This window comes from Narcine bancroftii, chromosome 2 (assembly GCF_036971445.1).
Source record: "Narcine bancroftii isolate sNarBan1 chromosome 2, sNarBan1.hap1, whole genome shotgun sequence".
NCBI classification, from domain to species: Eukaryota; Metazoa; Chordata; class Chondrichthyes; order Torpediniformes; family Narcinidae; genus Narcine; species Narcine bancroftii.
This window is the reverse complement of record NC_091470.1, coordinates 258,251,591-258,271,019: the sequence shown is the minus strand read 5'-3', so window position 1 is coordinate 258,271,019 and position 19,429 is coordinate 258,251,591. Positions and strand designations below refer to the sequence as shown.

The 19,429-nt window shown below is 39.3% G+C and overlaps 1 protein-coding gene across 7 annotated transcripts in view; it reads left to right on the top strand.

Annotated features, from left to right (window-relative positions):
- Positions 1–19,429, top strand: part of col14a1a (collagen, type XIV, alpha 1a) — a 311,666-nt gene that overhangs the window by 154,364 nt on the left and 137,873 nt on the right. For 6 of the 7 annotated variants that reach the window (XR_011352149.1, XM_069920938.1, XM_069920940.1 and 3 more), the window contains exons 18-19: positions 1,030–1,089; positions 4,009–4,160. Coding sequence is in view for 6 of the 7 variants with exons in the window: in XM_069920938.1 (XP_069777039.1) it covers positions 1,030–1,089; positions 4,009–4,160 (212 nt within the window). In the remaining variant the exon portion in view is untranslated. The remainder of the gene's footprint in view (positions 1–1,029; positions 1,090–4,008; positions 4,161–19,429) is intronic. The other variant, XM_069920939.1, reaches the window with a different exon arrangement.

Here is a 19,429-nt window from a genome sequence, read left to right as displayed (position 1 = left end):
GGAATCAGTACGCAGCTCTCAGTGAGGGAGGGTGAAGGGAAGCCAGATAGTGTGGCAGTGGCTTGGGGGGGATTGAAAACCCAGACAAAAAATTTGAAACTCCAGACATTGCTGTTTGGTAAGCAGGGCGGATCAGTGAACATAGTGTGTACAGGTCTTGGTCCAGGTAGGGACATGGGGGGCAGAGCATTAGATGTCCTCATTTATAGAGACCATAAAACATTAACACAGAATTAGGCCATTCAACCCATCAAGCCTGCTCTGCCATTCAAAACATTGCTGATGTATTTTTCCTCTCAACCCCATTCTCCTGCCTGCTCCCTGTAACTTTTAACATCCTTACTCAGCAAGAGCCTATCAACCTCTGCTTTAAATCTACCCAATGACTTGGTCTCTACAGCCATATGTGGCAATGAATTCCACATATTTACCTCCCTCTGGCTGAAGACATCTCTCGACATCTCTATTCTAAATGGACATCCTTTTATTCTGATGGTCCTGGACTCTCCCACTACTAGAAACATTTTCGCCATATCCACTCTATCCATGCCTTTCCATATTTGGTATAGAGCATTACACCACAGGCACTTCGGCCCACGATGTTGTTCTTATCGATCTAAACCGACTCCACAACTGAGGAAGGCAAGATAATCAAGAGAATGGGTTCTCTGGAGACCAGAACTGTCCATGATTTTCTCTCGGATTATGTTGGAAAAAAGTAGTCTCCATTTTTCCCTGTTTTCCCAGTCGGCTTCTTCACTGGATCAATTTATGTTCATTCGATAAACCCACAGATGGATAACTGTGGTTCTGAAATGAGCCTTGAGGCTCTGCAGTGCAGGAAAGTACAGAGAGGCTGGAAATTCTTCAAAGCTCATTTCAGAACCACAGCTATGCACCTCTGGGTTTATCGAATTGATCCGGTGAAGAAGACAACTGGGAAAACAGGTCATGGCAAATGCAAGGTTTTTTTTATAGGTTTTTGATGCATATTTTAAAATTAATTTTGACTTTATTTCTAAATTGCAGTTCAGCGAATAACCACTACAATACCAGTCACAACTACAACCCTTCGTCCAACTACAGTAGGTATGTAATTAAAGAGAGAGCATTCACAGTAAAATTTGAATAGGTCAGATCTTCACACTTGAATGGACAAGCTTGAGGCTGTGTGGTGGAGAGGGCAGTGGTGAGAGTTGGGTGTATTTACAGTGGGGAGTTTGGGGTTAGGGATGTTGGGTCAAGACCTCATTGTAAAAACTTCCTTTAATTGATGAACTCGCATTTAACTGAAAATGCTTAACTTGATTGAAAACAATGACTGCAAATTTAAATCAAAAATCAAATCTAACATGCTTTCCAAAGTTGTTGGCTCCTGGACAATTTTACATTTGATATGGTATGAAAGTTTATTGTCCTATACAATGCTGATATACTTCTGAATTTGTGTCACAACAACGGGAATGTTGTTATAGAATCATGCAACATAGAATAGACCCTTCAGCCCAACCAGTTCATTCTGACCAAGTTAGCATTCTGGGCTGGACACATTTAGTCTGTATCCTTCTAAATCCTTCCTATCCACTAAGCTGTCCCAATGACTTTTGAATGTTATAATGGTACTTGCTTTCACAACTCCCTCTGGCAGTTTGTTCCCGATATGGACCACCCTCTTAGTGAAAAAATTGCCCCTCAGGCCTCTCTTAAATCTCCCCTCTCTTCTCCAACCTATGCCCTCCATTTCTAGAATCACCTGCTCTGGGAAAAAGACTGTGAGTATTCACTTTATCCTTGCCCCTCATCATTTTATAAACCTTTGTAAAATCACCTCAGCCTCCTACACTCCAGGGAATAAAGACCCAGCCTATCTATCCTCTACTGAAAACTCAACCCCCAGTAACATCCCGACAACATCCTAGTGAATCTCCTCTACATCCATTCTAGTTTAATGATGTCCTTCCCCTAGCTGAAAATGAGAGCATTTTTCTGACTTAGTCTGGGTCCCAGTCATAAGCCCCAATGTACCTAACACTAGTCACCCCTTCACTACCCAATGTAAAGTGAAGCATGGAGCTGGCATCTCAACAAGCAATGCAGAGGTTTAGGTGGTCACTCCCCAAACCTGCACCTTTCACTCTTGCTTGACCAGCTGTACTCTCCAGAGGTTGACCTGCAATGCATAAAATTGCTGGAGAAACCCAGCAGGTCACCAACATTCATAGGGAGTGAAAGGCAGTCTCCATTTTGGGCCCGAGACCTTCATCAGGGGTGTTCAAAAACAGGCAGACACCTGACTAAAAAGGAAAGGGAGAGGAGGAAGGAGGGAGGAAGGGGAAAGGGGAGGAGCACAGGCTAAATGGTAATTTAAAAAATTTTTAGACATACAGCATAATACAAGCCCTTTCGGTCCACAAGCCCATGCTGCTCAATTATGCCCAATTGACCTACGACCCTGGTACATTTTTGAATGGTGGGAGAAAACCGGAGCACCTGGGAAAACCCCACGCGGACACAGGGGAGAATGTACAAACTCCTTATAGACAGCGCAGGATTTGTACCCCTATCCTGATCGCTGGTGCTTTATCAGCATTGCATTAACTGCTATGCTAACCCTGCCAGTAAGAGGTAGATGCAGGTGAGAGGGCAGAAGGAAAAGAAGCTACAAATTCCACAGATTTATCACCCTCTGCATCTCTTTTCTAAGTTGTGCCCTCTTGCCCTAGATTCTCCCACCATGGGGAAACAAACTTTTTATATCTACTCTGTCCATTCATTTCAACATTCGAAATGTTTCATTGAGATCCCCCTTCATTCTCCTAAATTCCAACGTGTACAGGCCACGAGCCGATTCCAAATGAGGTCCAGCGCCTTATAAAGCCTCAACATCACCTCCCTGCTATTGTATCCTATTCCACTTGAAAAGAGTGCCAGCATTGCATTTGCCTTCTTAATTACCAACTCAACCTGCAGCTTTACATTCAGGGTATCCTGCACAAGAACTCCCAAATCCCTTGGTATCTGGGAATTTTCAATTTTCTCCACATTTGGAAAATAGTCTGCCCCTTTATTTCTTCTATTAAAGTGCATGACTGTACATTTCTGACATTGTATTTCATTTGCAACTTCTCTGCACAAATGACTCCATAAGATAAAACCAGAGGACATCCATTTATGGCCAAGAGTTAGAGACTTGGAGGGGGTCTGAGAGGAACTTTTGTTTTTCATCCTAAAAGTGGTGACTACCTGATACACACTGCCTGAGAGAGTGGTTGAAACAGAATTACTGACAGCATTTACGAAACCCTCAAGTTGCTCAGGCTATGGAGCAAGGGCTGAGAAATGGGATGAATATAAATGGGTGCCCTCTGGTTTTTTTTTTCAAAACTTTATTTATTAATTTTAACATGAAGAAAGTAAGTAATTCACGTACAGAAAAAATACAAAATAAAGTAATACAAGTACAAAGTAACATAGTTAATACAATACCAATCTCGGCATCTCCCCCTAACAACTAAAAACTAAGACTAAAAAAAAACTATTTTTAACCCCTAAACTCCCCCTCCCCACCCCCACGATAAAGAATGAAGAATTAATACTATTAGTATAATAAAAAAAAATTAAAAATATATATCTTAAAAAAAAGATCGAAATATATAAAAAAACTTTTTAAAAATTAAGTATTAATTATTAATCCAAAAATTTTTTATTATATAAGAATATATATGAAAAAACAAAAACAAAAATACTTAAACGAAAAAAAAAAACAACTAATAAAAAAAAAACTAAAAAAAAGAAAACACATATATAGAAAAAATAAATAATTAAAAAAAGGGTGCCCTCTGGTTGACATGGAGTGGTTGGGCTGAATGGTGAATGCCTCTGTGACAACCCCATACCTCCCCTCTCACAATTCCAGCCTATCTCAGTGACCAAATGCTGCCCAAGAAAATCTGTTGAATCCATTAACGAAACTTGAGTTTCCAACTTGCTCTGTTTCCTTTGGTTTAGTTATCCGGTCTGGATTACGGAACCTGATCGTGGACGAGGAGACCACATTTAGTTTCCATGTCTCGTGGGAGCCTGCTGATTCATTCATCACCCAGTACCGAGTGTCCTACGTGCCTCTTAAAGGAGATCGAGCAGAAGAAGCGGTAAGCATGGTCAGTGTGAGTTTTCACATGTTTAGATAGGTATCTAAAGCAGTCCTTACCACCAGGTTATGGGAAGGTAATTGGGAAACAGAATTTTTGGTCTTAAATGGATCACAGAAGAAATGAATCATTGACTTACATTTGGAATTGGAGATTATGTTAGAAGCTTCTGTTGCCATATATCTTGAATTTTAATATATACATGTGATAATTATGTGTTGTGTATTTTGTGTGCGTATATATCTGTGTCTGCCCCATGATCAGAAGAAAAACTGTTTTGTCTGGTTATATATGTACAGTTAGATGATGATAAACTTGAACTTGAAAATGGCAGCATATATGGAATCAGGGACTGAAAACCCTGAAGCTCTATTGCATCACGATCTGTGTCTCTCTCAACTGTGCTGCTCCTGGTAGATGGTAATCAATGGGCATACATCCTTAAAAATGTGCCAGGTTAATGGAAGTCACGTGATGGAGTAAGAAAATACCAGCCGCCTCCAGAAAAGTAAAAATAAAGTAAAGAAAAAGCAAAGCTACAAACACAGAAACCATAACAAATTAAAAATAAAAGTGTGGAGTAAATGGCAGCAAAGAAAGAAAAACCAAAAACAACGGGAAGAAAAGAAGGAAAGACGTCGGAAGAGAAAGGTGAAGGCCTTACCTGTACGAGGAGGTCCGCTGTGGAGAGAGAAGCCCGCTCCCTGAGGTCAGTGGAAACCCCGAACGCAGGACTACAAAGATGGCTCACGGAGCCAAACAAAAGTGTGCAAGGCAAAAACAACACCGACGGGAAGAGGGACCAGCTGAGGAGTAAATCTCCACAGCTTCAACAGACAAAAATAACACGACAGCAAGGCTCCCAACAGGAAAACATAGAACATAACGGGAACAAGAAGGAAGAGAATAAAAAAAGGAAATCAAAGAAACAACAGATGACCAACCCAGAGGAAGAAGACCAACACCAAGACACTTTTAATAAAAATAAGAAGAACAAAAATACCCAACAAAATAAAACAAACAACCCAACAAGAAAATCAGAAGAGACAGAGGTAAGGACACAGATCCTGGACTCAGAAGAAGAGGACGGAGAACACAGAGAAATGGAAGATGAAGGGAAGGGCAAGTACATGGATAAAAAATTCTTTAAAGAATATATGGAAACAGTAAAAGAATGGCAGAAACAAGAATTCAGTGAAATAAAAAGAAGAATAAAAGGTACAGAAGAAAAAGTGAATAGATTAGAGATGATCATGACAGAAATAGGGAAAAGAGTAGACAAGGTGGAAGAACGAGAAACAGCCATAGAAATGGAGGTAGATGACTTAAAAAAGAAATTAGAAGAATCTGATAAAAAAGCTAAAGAGGCACAGGAGCTGTTAGCTCAGAAGATGGATATAATGGAAAATTATAATAGGAGAAACAATATAAAGATAGTGGGCCTTAAGGAAGATGAAGGCAAAAATATGAAATAATTTATAAAAGAATGGATCCCCAGGGTCCTAGGAAGGCCAGAATTACAGGAAGGAATGGAAATAGAAAGGGCACACAGAACATTAGCCCCTAAACCACAACCACAATAAAAACCAAGATCCATTCTAGTCAAATTCCTAAGATATACAACAAGAGAAAATAGATTGGAGAAGGCAATGAAAAAAATAAGAGAAGACAAAAAACCACTGGAATACAAAGGTCAAAAATTTTTTTTTCTACCCAGACATAAGTTTTGAACCCCTGAAGAAGAGGAAGGAGTTTAACGCAGCAAAAACGACCCTATGGAAAAAAGGTTATAAATTTATGTTAAAATATCCAGCGGTGCTTAAAATAGTTATCCTGGGGCAGCAAAGCAAACTATTCTTGGATCCAGAAAAAGCACGAAAATTTGCAGAACAACTACAAAACAGAGTAGACAAAGTGGAAGAACGAGAAACAACCATAGAAATGGAAGTAGATGACTTAAAAAAGAAATTGGAAGAATCTGATAAAAAAGTTAAAGAAGCACAGGAGCTGATAGCTCAGAAGATAGATATAATGGAAAACTATAATTGGAGAAACAATATAAAGATAGTGGGCCTCAAGGAAGATGAAGAGACGTAACAAGAACAAAAATGACAACAAACTATATATAAAGAAGAAGAATAAAGTATAAGTAAGAACTAAGAAGGGAAAGAAAGGGGAGAAAGGAAGTAAGGAGGGGATTAAGAGAGTGAGCTTTGTTGTATGTGAAGATTAAAATCTTTTCTGGAGGGGCTGGGTGGGGAAGAATAACAGTCACTGTGAAATCAGTTGACGGTTGTGAGCGGGTTTGCAATCCAAATGGAGAGGGGAGATGTGGTTGCCTGACAAGGGACAAAGGGCAACTCAAAGAGGGGAGGGACTATTGGGGTTAAGGGAATTTTAGATGTGGGAATAGTGGAAATATTTTATGTTTTAGAAGTGTTGTCTTACAGTGCATTCAAAAAAAGAAAACAGAAATGGATAAGGAGGGAAAGTGGTGATGAGGAAACGGAAATGAGAGGTAAACAAAGTATGAAATGGTCATGTTGAACTATATGACTATAAATATTAACGGAATACATAACCAAATCAAAAGGAAGAGGCTGTTAAATTTACTGAAGAAAGAAAAAATTGATATAGCATTCGTGCAGGAAACACATCTAACTGAAGTGGAACACAAGAAAGTAAGGAGAGATTGGGTAGGGCACGTAATGGCAGCATCATATAATTCAAATGCCAGAGGAGTAGCTATATTAATCAATAAAAATGTACCAATCAAAATAGAGGAGGAAATAATAGATCCAGCAGGGAGGTATGTAATGATAAAGTGTCAGATATATTCAGAATTTTGGAATTTGCTCAATGTATACGCACCTAATGAAAAAGATCAAAAATTTATGCGATATCTTTTTGAAGATTGCAGATACGCAGGGGAATATCTGATAGGAGTGAACTTTAACCTTAATTTGGACTTAAAGATGGATAAAACTGGAAAAAAGACTAACAGAAAGAACAAAGTAATCAAATTTATAATTAAATCGATGCAGGAAATGCAACTTTTGGATATATGGAGGAAACAACACCCAAAGGAAAAGGAATATTCATATTGTTCGGGTAGACATAAAACATACTCAAGGATAGACCTATTCCTGTTATCAGCCCACATTCAAGGAAGAGTTAAGAAAACGGAATATAAAGCTAGATTGTTATCAGATCACTCACCCCTGTTATTGGCAATAGAGCTGGAGGACATCCCACCGAGAATGTATAAATGGAGATTAAAATCCATGCTACTTAAAAGACAGGATTTTAGAGAATTCATTGAGCGACAAATTAAAATATACTTTGAAATAAATATGGAATCAGTGAAAGATAAGTTTATACTATGGGACGCAATGAAAGAGGACAGATAATAAGTTATATAACTAAGATGAAGAAGGACTACAATCGGGAAATAGAACAGTTGGAAAGGGAAATAACAAATACAGAAAAAGAATTAGCAATAAAGGAAGATACAACTCTTCTTCTTTGGCTTGGCTTCACGGATGAAGATTTATGGAGGGGTAATGTCCACGTCAGCTGCAGGCTCGTTTGTGGCTGACAGGTCCGATGCGGGACAGGCAGACATGGTTGCAGCGGTTGCAAGGGAAAATTGGTGGGTTGGGTGTTGGGTTTTTCCTCCTTTGTCTTTTGTTAGTGAGGTGGGCTCTGCGTTCTTCTTCAAAGGAGGTTGCTGCCCGCCGAACTGTGAGGCGCCAAGATGCACAGTTTGAGGCGATATCAGCCCAGTGGCGGTGGTCAATGTGGCAGGCACCAAGAGATTTCTTTAGGCAGTCCTTGTACCTCTTCTTTGGTGCACCTCTATCTCAGTGGCCAGTGGAGAGCTCGCCATATAACACGATCTTGGGAAGGCGATGGTCCTCCATTCTGGAGACGTGACCTACCCAGCGCAGTTGGATCTTCAGCAGCGTGGATTCGATGCTGTCGGCCTCTGCCATCTCGAGTACTTCGATGTTGGAGATGAAGTCGCTCCAATGAATGTTGAGGATGGAGCGGAGACAATGCTGGTGGAAGCGTTCTAGGAGCCGTAGGTGATGCCAGTAGAGGACCCATGATTCGGAGCCGAACAGGAGTTTGGGTATGACAACGGCTCTGTATACGCTAATCTTTGTGAGGTTTTTCAGTTGGTTGTTTTTCCAGACTCTTTTGTGTAGTCTTCCAAAGGCACTATTTGCCTTGGCGAGTCTGTTGTCTATCTAGTTGTCGATCCTTGCATCCGATGAAATGGTGCAGCCGAGATAGGTAAACTGGTTGACCGTTTTGAGTTTTGTGTGCCCGATGGAGATGTGGGGGGGCTGGTAGACATGGCGGGGAGGTGCCTGATGGAGGACCAGTTTTCTTCAGGCTGACTTCCAGGCCAAACATTTTGGCAGTTTCCGCAAAACAGGACATCAAGCGCTGAAGAGCTGGCTCTGAATGGGCAACTAAAGCGGCATCGTCTGCAAAGAGTAGTTCACAGACAAGTTGCTCTTGTGTCTTGGTGTGAGCTTGCAGGCGCCTCAGATTGAAGAGACTGCCATCCGTGTGGTACCGGATGTATACAGCGTCTTCATTGTTGCGGTCTTTCATGGCTTGTTTCAGCATCATGCTGAAGAAGATTGAAAAGAGGGTTGGTGCAAGAACGCAGCCTTGCTTCACGCCATTGTTAATGGAGAAGGGTTCAGAGAGCTCATTGCTGTATCTGACCCGACCTTGTTGGTTTTTGTGCAGTTGGATAATCATGTTGAGGTACTTTGGGGGGCATCCGAGGCGCTCTAGTATTTGCCAAAGGCCTTTCCTACTCACGGTGTTGAAGGCTTTGGGAGGTCAACAAAGGTGATGTAGAGACCTTTGTTTTGTTCTCTGCACTTTTCTTGGAGCTGTCTGAGGGCAAAAACCATGTCAGTAGTTCCTCTGTTTGCACGAAAGCCGCACTGTGATTCTGGGAGAACATTTTCGGCGACACTAGGTATTATTCTATTCAAGAGAATCCTAGCGAGGATTTTGCCTGCAATGGAGAGCAGCGTGATTCCCCTGTAGTTTGAGCAGTCTGATTTCACGCCTTTGTTTTTGTACAGGGTGATGATGATGGCTTCACGAAGGTCCTGAGCCAGCTTTCCTTGGCCCCAGCAGAGCTTGAAAAACTCATGCGGTTTGGCATGCAGAGTTTTGCCGCCAGCCTTCCAGACCTCTGGGGGGGGGATTCGATCCATACCTGCTGCTTTGCCACTTTTCAGTTGTTCAATTGCCTTATACGTCTCTTCCCGGGTGAGGACCTCATCCAGCTCTAGCCTTAAGGGCTGTTGAGGGAGCTGGAGCAGGGCGGATTCTTGGACTGAGCGTTTGGCACTGAAAAGAGATTGGAAGTGTTCTGACCATTGGTTGAGGATGGAGATCTTGTCGCTGAGGAGGACTTTGCTGTCTGAGCTACGCAGCGGGCTTTGGACTTGGGGTGAGGGGCCGTACACAGCCTTTAGAACCTCGTAAAAAACCCCTGAAGTCGCCAATGTCCGCGCTGAGCTGGGTTCGTTTGGCGAGGTACAACTAAAAGATACAACTAAAAGAAGAGAATTGACAGACAAAAAATAAAATATGAAACACTACAAACATATAAGGTGGAGAAGAACATAATGAAGACAAAACAGAAGTATTATGAGCTAGGAGAAAAAACGCACAAAATACTAGCGTGGTAGCTTAAGACAGAACAAACTAAAAGAACGGTATTGGCATCAAGGAAAAAGGACAAACAAATTACATATAACCCAATGGAGATCAACGAAAATTTCAGGGAATTCTACGAACTATATCAAACTGAGAACGAAGGGAAAGAAGACAAAAGAGATGGATTTCTAATTAAAATTGAACTACCGAAATTGCAAACAGAGGAGCAAAATAAATTAATAAAACCATTTGAAATAGAAGAAATACAGGAGATATTAAAAAAACTACCGAACAATAAAACACCGGAAGAGGATGGACTCCCAATAGAATTTTATAAATCATTTAAAGACTTATTAATTCCTCCTCTCCTGGAAGTAATGAACCAGATTGAAAAAACACAAAACATACCAGATTCATGCAAAACAGCAATAATTACAGTAATACCAAAGACGGGGAAAGATCCACTAACACCAGCTTCATATAGACATGCAGACTCTACTTAAGACTCTACTTAACACAGATTATAAGATAATAGCTAAACTATTAGCAAACAGATTGGCCGACTGTGTACCAAAAATAGTAAAACTAGATCAAACCGGATTTATTAAAAAAAGACTAACAACGGACAAATCTGTAAATTCATTGACTTAATCCATGCAGTACAAGGAAACAAAACTCCAACAGTGGCGGTTGCTTTAGACGCAGAGAAAGCCTTTGACAGAGTAGAATGGAATTATTTATTCAAAGTACTACAAAAATTCAACCTACCAGAGAAATATTAATTGGATTAAAGCATTATATAAGGGACCATTGGCAAAAGTGACAGTAAATAGATATATATCAAACCAATTTAAATTAAGCAGATCAACAAGGCAGGGATGTCCACTATCTCCCTCACTGTTCGCGTTAGCTATAGAACCACTAGCATAACTGATAAGAACAGAAAATAAAATAAGAGGGATAAAAATAAAAGAGAAGGAATATAAAATCAGTCAATTTGCAGATGATGATATAATATACTTAACAGAACCAGAAATATCAATAAAAGAATTACATAAGAAATTGAAGGAATATGGAGAAGTATCGGGGTACAAGATCAACACAAATAAAAGTGAAGCGATGCCAATGAATAATGCGGATTTCACAAAGTTTAAGAAAGAATCACCATTTAAATGGCAAACATAAGCAATTCGATACCTAGGTATACAACTAAATAATAATCTAGGCCATCTATACAAACTAAATTATCAGCCATTAATGAAAAAATTATGACTTAGAGCACTGGAAAGACTTACCACTAACACTGATAGGAAGGATAAATTGTATTAAAATGAACATCTTCCCAAGGATACAATACCTATTTCAATCATTACCAATTCACCTAACAGAAAAATTCTTCAAGGAGCTAAAGAAAATAATAAAGGAAATTCTTAGGGAAAGGGGGGAAACCGAGGATAGCGCTAGATAAATTAACAGAATGGTACAAAAAAGGAGGCTTACAACTACCAAACTTTAAGAATTATTATAGAGGAGCACAATTAAGATACCTATCAGATTTTTATCAAACAAGGAAAAAACCAGATTGGACCAGATTAGAGCTAGATAAAATAGGGGAGAAGATACCTGAACATATACTATATAAGTGGGATGAAAAATTGGTGCAACGTAGGAATTCACCAGTATTGCACCATCTGCTCAACATTTGGAAGAAAATTCATGTAGAAAGGAATAAAACAAATTATCAACTACCAAAATTAATATTGAGACAAAATCAATGAATCCCTTTCACAATAAATATCCTTTCCTTCAGAGAATGGGAGAGAAAAGGGATCAAAAGTATAGAAAATTGTTTTTCGGGAAATAAATTATTATCTTTTGAACAAATGAAGGACAAATATAATATAACTCATGATACAATGTTTGCATACCATCAACTGAAAACCTACTTGAAGGACAAATTGGGAAACAGTCTGAGGTTACCAGAAGGAAGCAATTTTGAATATGTGATTACAGACACAATGATCATTAAAAAATTTATAACAAACATGTACATCAAACTGCAAGAAAAGGAGAACGAGGAAACAATCTGTAAACCTAAACAAAAATGGGAACAAGATCTAAACATAAAGATAAAGAAAGAAACATAGGAAAAGCTATGCTCAGGAACTATGAGAAATACAATAAATGCGAAGTTACGCATGATACAATATAACTGGTTACACAGGCTATACATCACATCCCAAAAGTTAAATAATTGGGACCCAACAGTATCAGACAGATGTTTTCGCTGTAGAAAGGAAACGGGAACAACAATACATGCAATTTAGATATGTGAGAAAGTGAAAAAATTTTGGGAAGATCTAAACCAGATATTAAATAAAATCACAAAAAGCAATATACCAAAAAACCCAGAAATCTTCCTTCTAAGTAATATAAGAAATAAAGAATTTGGACTCGATTTGGATGGAGCACAAAAAAGATTTATTATGATAGCCCTAGCTGTAGCAAAAAAATGTATGATGTCAACCTGGAAATTAGAAGACAACTTGAGAATACAACAATGGTACATAGAAATAAATAAATGTATTCCATTAGAAAAAAATAACATATAATTTAAGAAATAACATCACAATATTCGAACAAATATGGGAACATTACATGAAACACAATAGAGAAATCCTACCATGAACCTCCACCACCTAAAATGACAGAAGGAGAAGACAACAAAATGAACTGATTCAGTATATAAAAGTAAAAGACAAAAATTTCTTGTTTATTTTTATTAAGTGACGACATTGTTTAACGGGTTTAATGTATCATATAGATTGAACTTTGAATAAATAGAAAGGGGGGTGAGGGAGGGATGGAAGGGAGAGGGGAAAAAGGGTAGAAAATGACACTATATATTCAAGAGAAAAATGTCTGTATATATTTTGGTCAGTATGGTTCATAGTGTGAAAAATAAAAAAATGTTTTAAAAAATGTGCCAGGTTGGAATGAAATGTGTGAAGCCAAAATGGTAAAACATCCTTGCGTACACAGGCCTGGCGGAGAAACTCAGCAGGTCACGCAGTATTTGTAGGACGGAAAGGTTTCTGGAGGAGAGAAGAAAAGGGGAAGGAGCACAGCCAAAGAGTTGAAAGGTGGCAGGTGGATACAAGTGGGAGGGCAGAAGAAAAAGAAGCTGAGAAGTGATAGGAGTGAGGTCTCTGACAGAAGGAAGGGAAGGAGTTGGGGAAGTAGAGGAAAGGAGACACAGTGAGAGGGAAATAAAGACACCGGGGAGAGGGTTAACAGAAGTTGGAGAAGTCGATATTAATGCTGTTTGGTTGGGAGAATATCTGACCTGGAACCACAAATCTATTGAACCTAATTCTAGCACAATTAATTGTACATACTTAAAATAATTAGTTATTTTTATTGGAAAGATTTATGTTATGACTGCTTCAGTCTATTTTTATGTCTCGACCTCTTTTACTTTCTGTAACAAGGTTTAAAATGGATCACTTGTTAATTTTTGTTTTGTTGTCTGTGAGGATCTTACAACACATTTGTAAGGTTATTAATATGCTGGAAGTGTGGTGACTACCAAAGACCTCCTGAACAGCGCCCTGATAGTGACACGCTAGAAAGGAGGAGCTTCCTGCACAGAGATAACGAGGTCCCTGTGCACAAGTTCTCCAAATGCCACCAGCCCTGGGCAATGAATTGCTTGTCCATGCACCACCCACCTCCTCTGCCTGAGAAGTGAATGAGAGTTTTGCACCTTCACCAAAACATTACCACCATTGAGATGTTAGAATGCATGGAAAGGCGATTGATGTGCATGATTTTGTTTGAAGGCGAATGGTGAAGTAAGACCATATGACTACAAGATATATAAGCAGAAATAGGCTAGCCAGACCATCAAGCCTTCCCCGCCATTCAATCGTGAGCTGATCCATTCTCCCACTTAAACCCACCTCCCGGTCTTTTCCCCATAAAGTTTGATGCCATGACTAATCAAAAATTAATCAATTCTACTTTAAATACATAGCCTCCACAATGGCCTGTGGCAACAAATGCCACAGATTCACCACCCTCTGGCTAAAGAAATTTCTCTGCACCTATGTTCGAAGTGGACACCCTTCAATCCTGAAGTTGTGCCCTCTTGGCCTAGACTCTCCCACTATGAGATTAAAGAAGAAAAAATGTTAGATCTTCTTAAAATCATTAAGATTGATAAATCCCCAGGGTTGGATGCAATATAACCCAATTTGCTGTGGGAAGGGAGAGAAGAGATAGCTGGGGCAGTAGCTATGAACTTTGAGTCCAGAGGATTGGAGACTGGCAAAATGTGGTCCCCTTGTTTAAAAAAGATAATAAGGAGAATCCTGGGAATTATAGACCAGTGAGTCTTGCATCAGAGGTGTGCAAATTATTGAAGAGGATTCTTAAGGATAGGATCTGTGAGCATTTGGAGAAGTCCAGTCCACTCAAGGATAGTCAGCATGGATTTGTGAAGGGAAGGTCAAGCCTCACGAGTGTAATTGAAATTTTTGAGGAGGTAACAAAAAAAATTGATGAAGATAATGCAGTAGATGTGGTGTACGTGGGTTTTAGTAAGGCATTTGACAAGTTTCCCCATGAGAGATTCATCCAGAAAGTCATGAGGCATGGGATCCATGGAACCTTGGCTGCATATTAATAATTGGCTTGCATGTAGAAAGCAGAGAGTAGTAGCGGATGGAAAGCATTCTGCCTGAAAGTCAGTGACTAGTGGAGTTCTACTAGGTCCTGTTTTAGACTCCTGCTCTTTGTGATTTTTATAAATCACCTAGATGAAGAGAGGGGAGGATGGGTCAGTCAGTTTGCAGATGATAAGAAGGTTGGAGGTGTTGTGGATAGTTCTGAAAATTGCTATGTTACAAAAGGGATATGGACAGGACGCAGAGTTGGGCAGAAAGATGGCAGATGGAGTTCTATCCTGATAAGTGTGAGGTGATGCATTTTGGAAGGTCAAACCAGAAGGCTGAGTACAGGGTTAATGGTCGGATACTTACAGAGTGGTGGAACAAAGGGACCTTGGGGTCCAAATCCATGCATCCCTCAAGGCTGCCGCGCGGGTTGATAGGATAGTTTAAAAAGCCTATGGGATGCTGGACTTCCTTAATAGGGGGATTGAGTTCAAGAGTTGAGGGTTCATGCTGCAACTCTACAAATCTCTGGTGAGCCAATACTTGGAGTATTGTGTTCATTTCTGTTCACATCATTAAAGGAAGGATATGGAAACTGTGGAAGGGACGCAGAGGAGATTTACCAGGATGTTACCTAGATTGGACGTCCTGTTTTGCAGAAACTGCCAAAATGTTTGGCCTGGAAGTCAGCCTGAAGAAAACTGAGGTCCTCCATCAGCCAGCTCCCCACCATGACCACCAGCCCCCCCACATCTCCATCAGACACACTGAACTCAAAACGGTTAACCAGTTTACCTACTTCGGCTGCACCATTTCATCGGATGCAAGGATCGACAAAGAGATAGACAACAGACTCGCCAAGGCAAATAGCGCCTTTGGAAGACTACACAAAAGAGTCTGGAAAAACAACCACCTGAAGAAACACACAAAGATCAGCGTGTACAGAGCCGTTGTCATACCCACGCTCCTGTTCGGCTCCAAATCATGGGTCCTCTACCGGCATCACCTACAGCTCCTAGAACTCTTCCATCAGCGCTGTCTCCGCTCCATCCTCAACATTAATTGGAATGACTTCATCACCAACATCGAAGTACTCGAGCTGGCAAAGTCCGCAAGCATCGAATCCATGCTGCTGAAGACCCAACTGCGCTGGGTGGGTCACGTGTCCAGAATGGAAGACCATCGCCTTCCCAAGATCGTGTTCTATGGCGAGCTCTCCACTGGCCACTGAGACAGAGGTGCACCAAAGAAGAGGTACAAGGACTGCTTAAAGAAATCTCTTGGTGCCTGCCACATTGACCACCGCCAATGGGCTGATATCACCTCCAACCGTGCATCTTGACGCCTCACAGTTCGGCGGGCAGCAACCTCCTTTGAAGAAGACTGCAGAGCCCACCTCACTGACAAAAGACAAAGGAGGAAAAACCCAACACCCAACCCCAACCCACCAATTTTCCCTTGCAACCGCTGCAACCGTGCCTGCCTGTCCTGCATCGGACTTGTCAGTCACCAACGAGCCTGCAGCAGACGTGGACATACACCTCCATAAATCTTCGTACGCGAAGCCAAGCCAAAGACCTAGATTGGAAATGGTCTTACGAGGCAAGGTTAGCAGGGCTGGGCCTTTTCTCTTTGGAGTAAAGAAGGATGAATGAGAGAAGACTTAATAGAGGCCTACATGATTCTGAGAGGTGTAGATAAGGTATATTGTCAGCACCTTTTTCCTAAGGCAGGAATAGCAACCACCAGTGTACATCTCTACAAAGTGAAGGAAGGAAAGTTCAGGTGTAAGGTTTTTACACAGAGAGGTGTGGGTAGCTGGAATGCTTTACCAGGGATGGTGGTGGAAGCTGAAGCATTAGGGACATTTAAGAGACTCAGACACATGGGGTTCAGATTCCTGGATCATTGGGATCTCTTCTGGGGAAGGTATAAACTGTATAAAAAGGATGGGTTACACCTAAATGGGAGGTGGACTAATATCGAGGTGACTAATATCCTGGTGTATAGGTTTGCTAGAGGTTTTGGGAAGAATATAAACTGGTTTGGCAGGGGGGTGGGAACCAGAATAAAAGGGCAGTGGGTAGGATAGAAGATACACAAGTAGGTACACTGTGTAGTGAGATTGTGAGAAAGGAGAGGTAGTCAATAGAGACAAACTGCAAGCATATGATTAAGGATTTAACTTGGGAATTGCCATTACTTAGAAACAAAATCAAAAATGGTGATGGTCTGGTATTTAAATACCAGCTATCTAAGAAATAAGGTTGATGATCTAATTGTTCAGCTGGAAGTTGGCTGAAAGAAGACCATGGATATACAGTGCATCGGAAGGACAGGAAGAGGGGGTGGGATGGGGTGGTTCTGCTGGTTAAAAATGCAATTAAATCTTTGGAGAGAGGAGGTACTGGATCTGGGGATGTAGAATCCCTGTGGATAGAATTTTTTTTAAACTGTACTGGTAAAAGACCTTGATAGGAGTTGTATACAGGCCTCCAAACAATAGCCAGAATATGCCATGCAAACTGCAGAGGGAGACAGGGAAAGGATACAGAAAGGGCAATGTTATATTAGTTGTGGGGCATATCAATGTGCACGTTGATTGGGAAAACCAGGTTTGGTGCTGGATCCTAAGAGAAGGAATTTATCGAATGCCTTCGGGATTTTTTTTTTAGAAAAGCTGAGCTGACAAGAGAAATGGCAATTCTGAATTGGGAATTGTGTAATAAACCAGAGTTGATAAGAGAGCTGAAGGTAAGGGAACTCTTAGGAGGCAGTGATCATAATATGATTGAATTTACCCTGCAGTTTGAGAGGGAGAAGCTAAAATCAGATGTGTCAGTAAAGCAGTGGAATAAAGAGGACGACAGAGGTGCAGAAGTTAATTGGGAAGGCGTACTCGGAGAGAGGACAGCAGAACAGCCATGGCTGGAGATTCTGTGAGAAATACAGAAGGTGCAGGACAGGTTGATTCCAAAAAGGAAGAAATATTTAAATTAAAAACTGTGGCTGACAAGGGAAGTCAAAACCAAAGTAAAGGGGCATTCAAGGAAGCAAAAACTAGTGGGAAGACAGAGGACAGGGAAGCTTTTAAAAGCTTACAGAAGTCGACTAAGAAGCTCATTAGGAAGGAGAAGATCAACGGCTAAATAAAAGCTTTTTAAGGAATATTAATAGTAATTTTTGTTTTTTCTTATCTTTTGTATTGTACATTACTGTTTTTAAAAAAATGAAAAAATATATATGATGCTAGAAAATTATGCTGATCGAATTCCAAGGAGAAATGGAAATAATGGTGGTCGAAATGATAAAGTTGATTAAAAAAATAATAATAAAAAGAAGTTTTTTTTTTCTTTGAGAAAATTTTAAATAATGATGATAGTTTAAGTGAAACGTGAGTTGGGAGAGGGAGCTGGGTGGGCACTATTTTCCAGAAGTCATCAGCCACGTGTGTGTTATCTCATACCCAATATTTTGTGGGACTTACCGCAATGAGTGGTTGACCCAGGAGGAGGTAGCAGTTGCCTCCTGCCTGGTTTTTTTTTCTTATTAATTTTTGGATTGATGAGTGAAGGTTTTTTTTTATTTAAAAAATTTTTTTTTTAAATATTTTTTTTCTTTTTTTGTAGTTCTAGGAGGGGATAAGGGGAGGGGGTGTTTTTTTTTCTTTATTTCCTTCTCTTTTTTTTGTGTTTTTTTTAAGTAATGTTTAAATTTAAATTTATTTTTTTTAATATTTACGGTTTTAATAACTTTATTAAGCATAAGAAAGTATTTGATTGTTTTAAAAATTAAAAGTTCATGTTTTTTTGTAAAGTTTATTCAGTAGATAAGGAATATTTGAAATTTAAATGTGAATGGGATGGATAAGCTTTTTATTCTTTCTTTAACTTCAAGGTGAAAGGAGCGGTAATTCTGCTGTATATTATTTTATTATTTTAGTTATAGAACGAAAGGATTAATGGTGAAAGTTATAAATTGAATTGTACAATTCTTAATGAGGCTTGAATTTTGTTTGTTTATGCTCCATTTGTTGAAGATATAGTTTTTGTGGTAGATGTGTTTTTATTATTTGGATATGTGAATTTTAATGTAATGATTGGGGATATTTAAATGTGGTATTCAAGAGTAAAAGGGAAAAATGGTGGAAGAGTACTAAAATTGAATTGTACAATGCTAAATGAGGTTTGAATTTTGTTTTAAGATGGTGGTTTATGTGACTAATATGATGATAGATGTGAAGTTAGTTGATATTTGGTGAAGGTTTATTTCTATAGAGAAAGTTTTTTTTTTCATCTTTTTCTTTTTCATGCTACAATTCTTTTTTAAGAATTGATTATTGTTTAAGAATTTTTGATAGATAATATTACTAATTTTACTAATTTTTTATATTAAGTTTGAGTTAAATACATGTTTAATTTTGACTCCGTTTGTTAAATATATGCATTTAAGTTTGATTTAAATATGTTTTTAAGTGTGATATCTTAGTATTAATTACTTCTCTTTTTGTTAGTATTTTAATCTGTTTTTGTTTTTTTTCGTAAGTGGGTTTTTTTTCTTACATATATTACTAACTTTATTAATTCTTCACTCTTTATTTTGGGAGGGAAGGGGGGTATAGTTTATTTAGATTACTGATGCTGTATTGTAATTTCATTATCTTATTCTTAATTTTTTTTTAATGTAATCTTATATTTTATTCATGTTATAAAATCTTAAATAAAGTTTAAAAAAAAAGAAAATGATGCTGGAGTAATTGTAATGAAAGACGAGGAGATGGCAGAGGAACCGAGTGAGTATTTTGTGTCGTTCTTCACTGTGGGAGTTATTAGCAGTACACCAGACTTTCAAGGGTGTCAGTGAAGAGAGGTGAGTGCCGTCATGATCACCAGAGAAAAGGTGCTT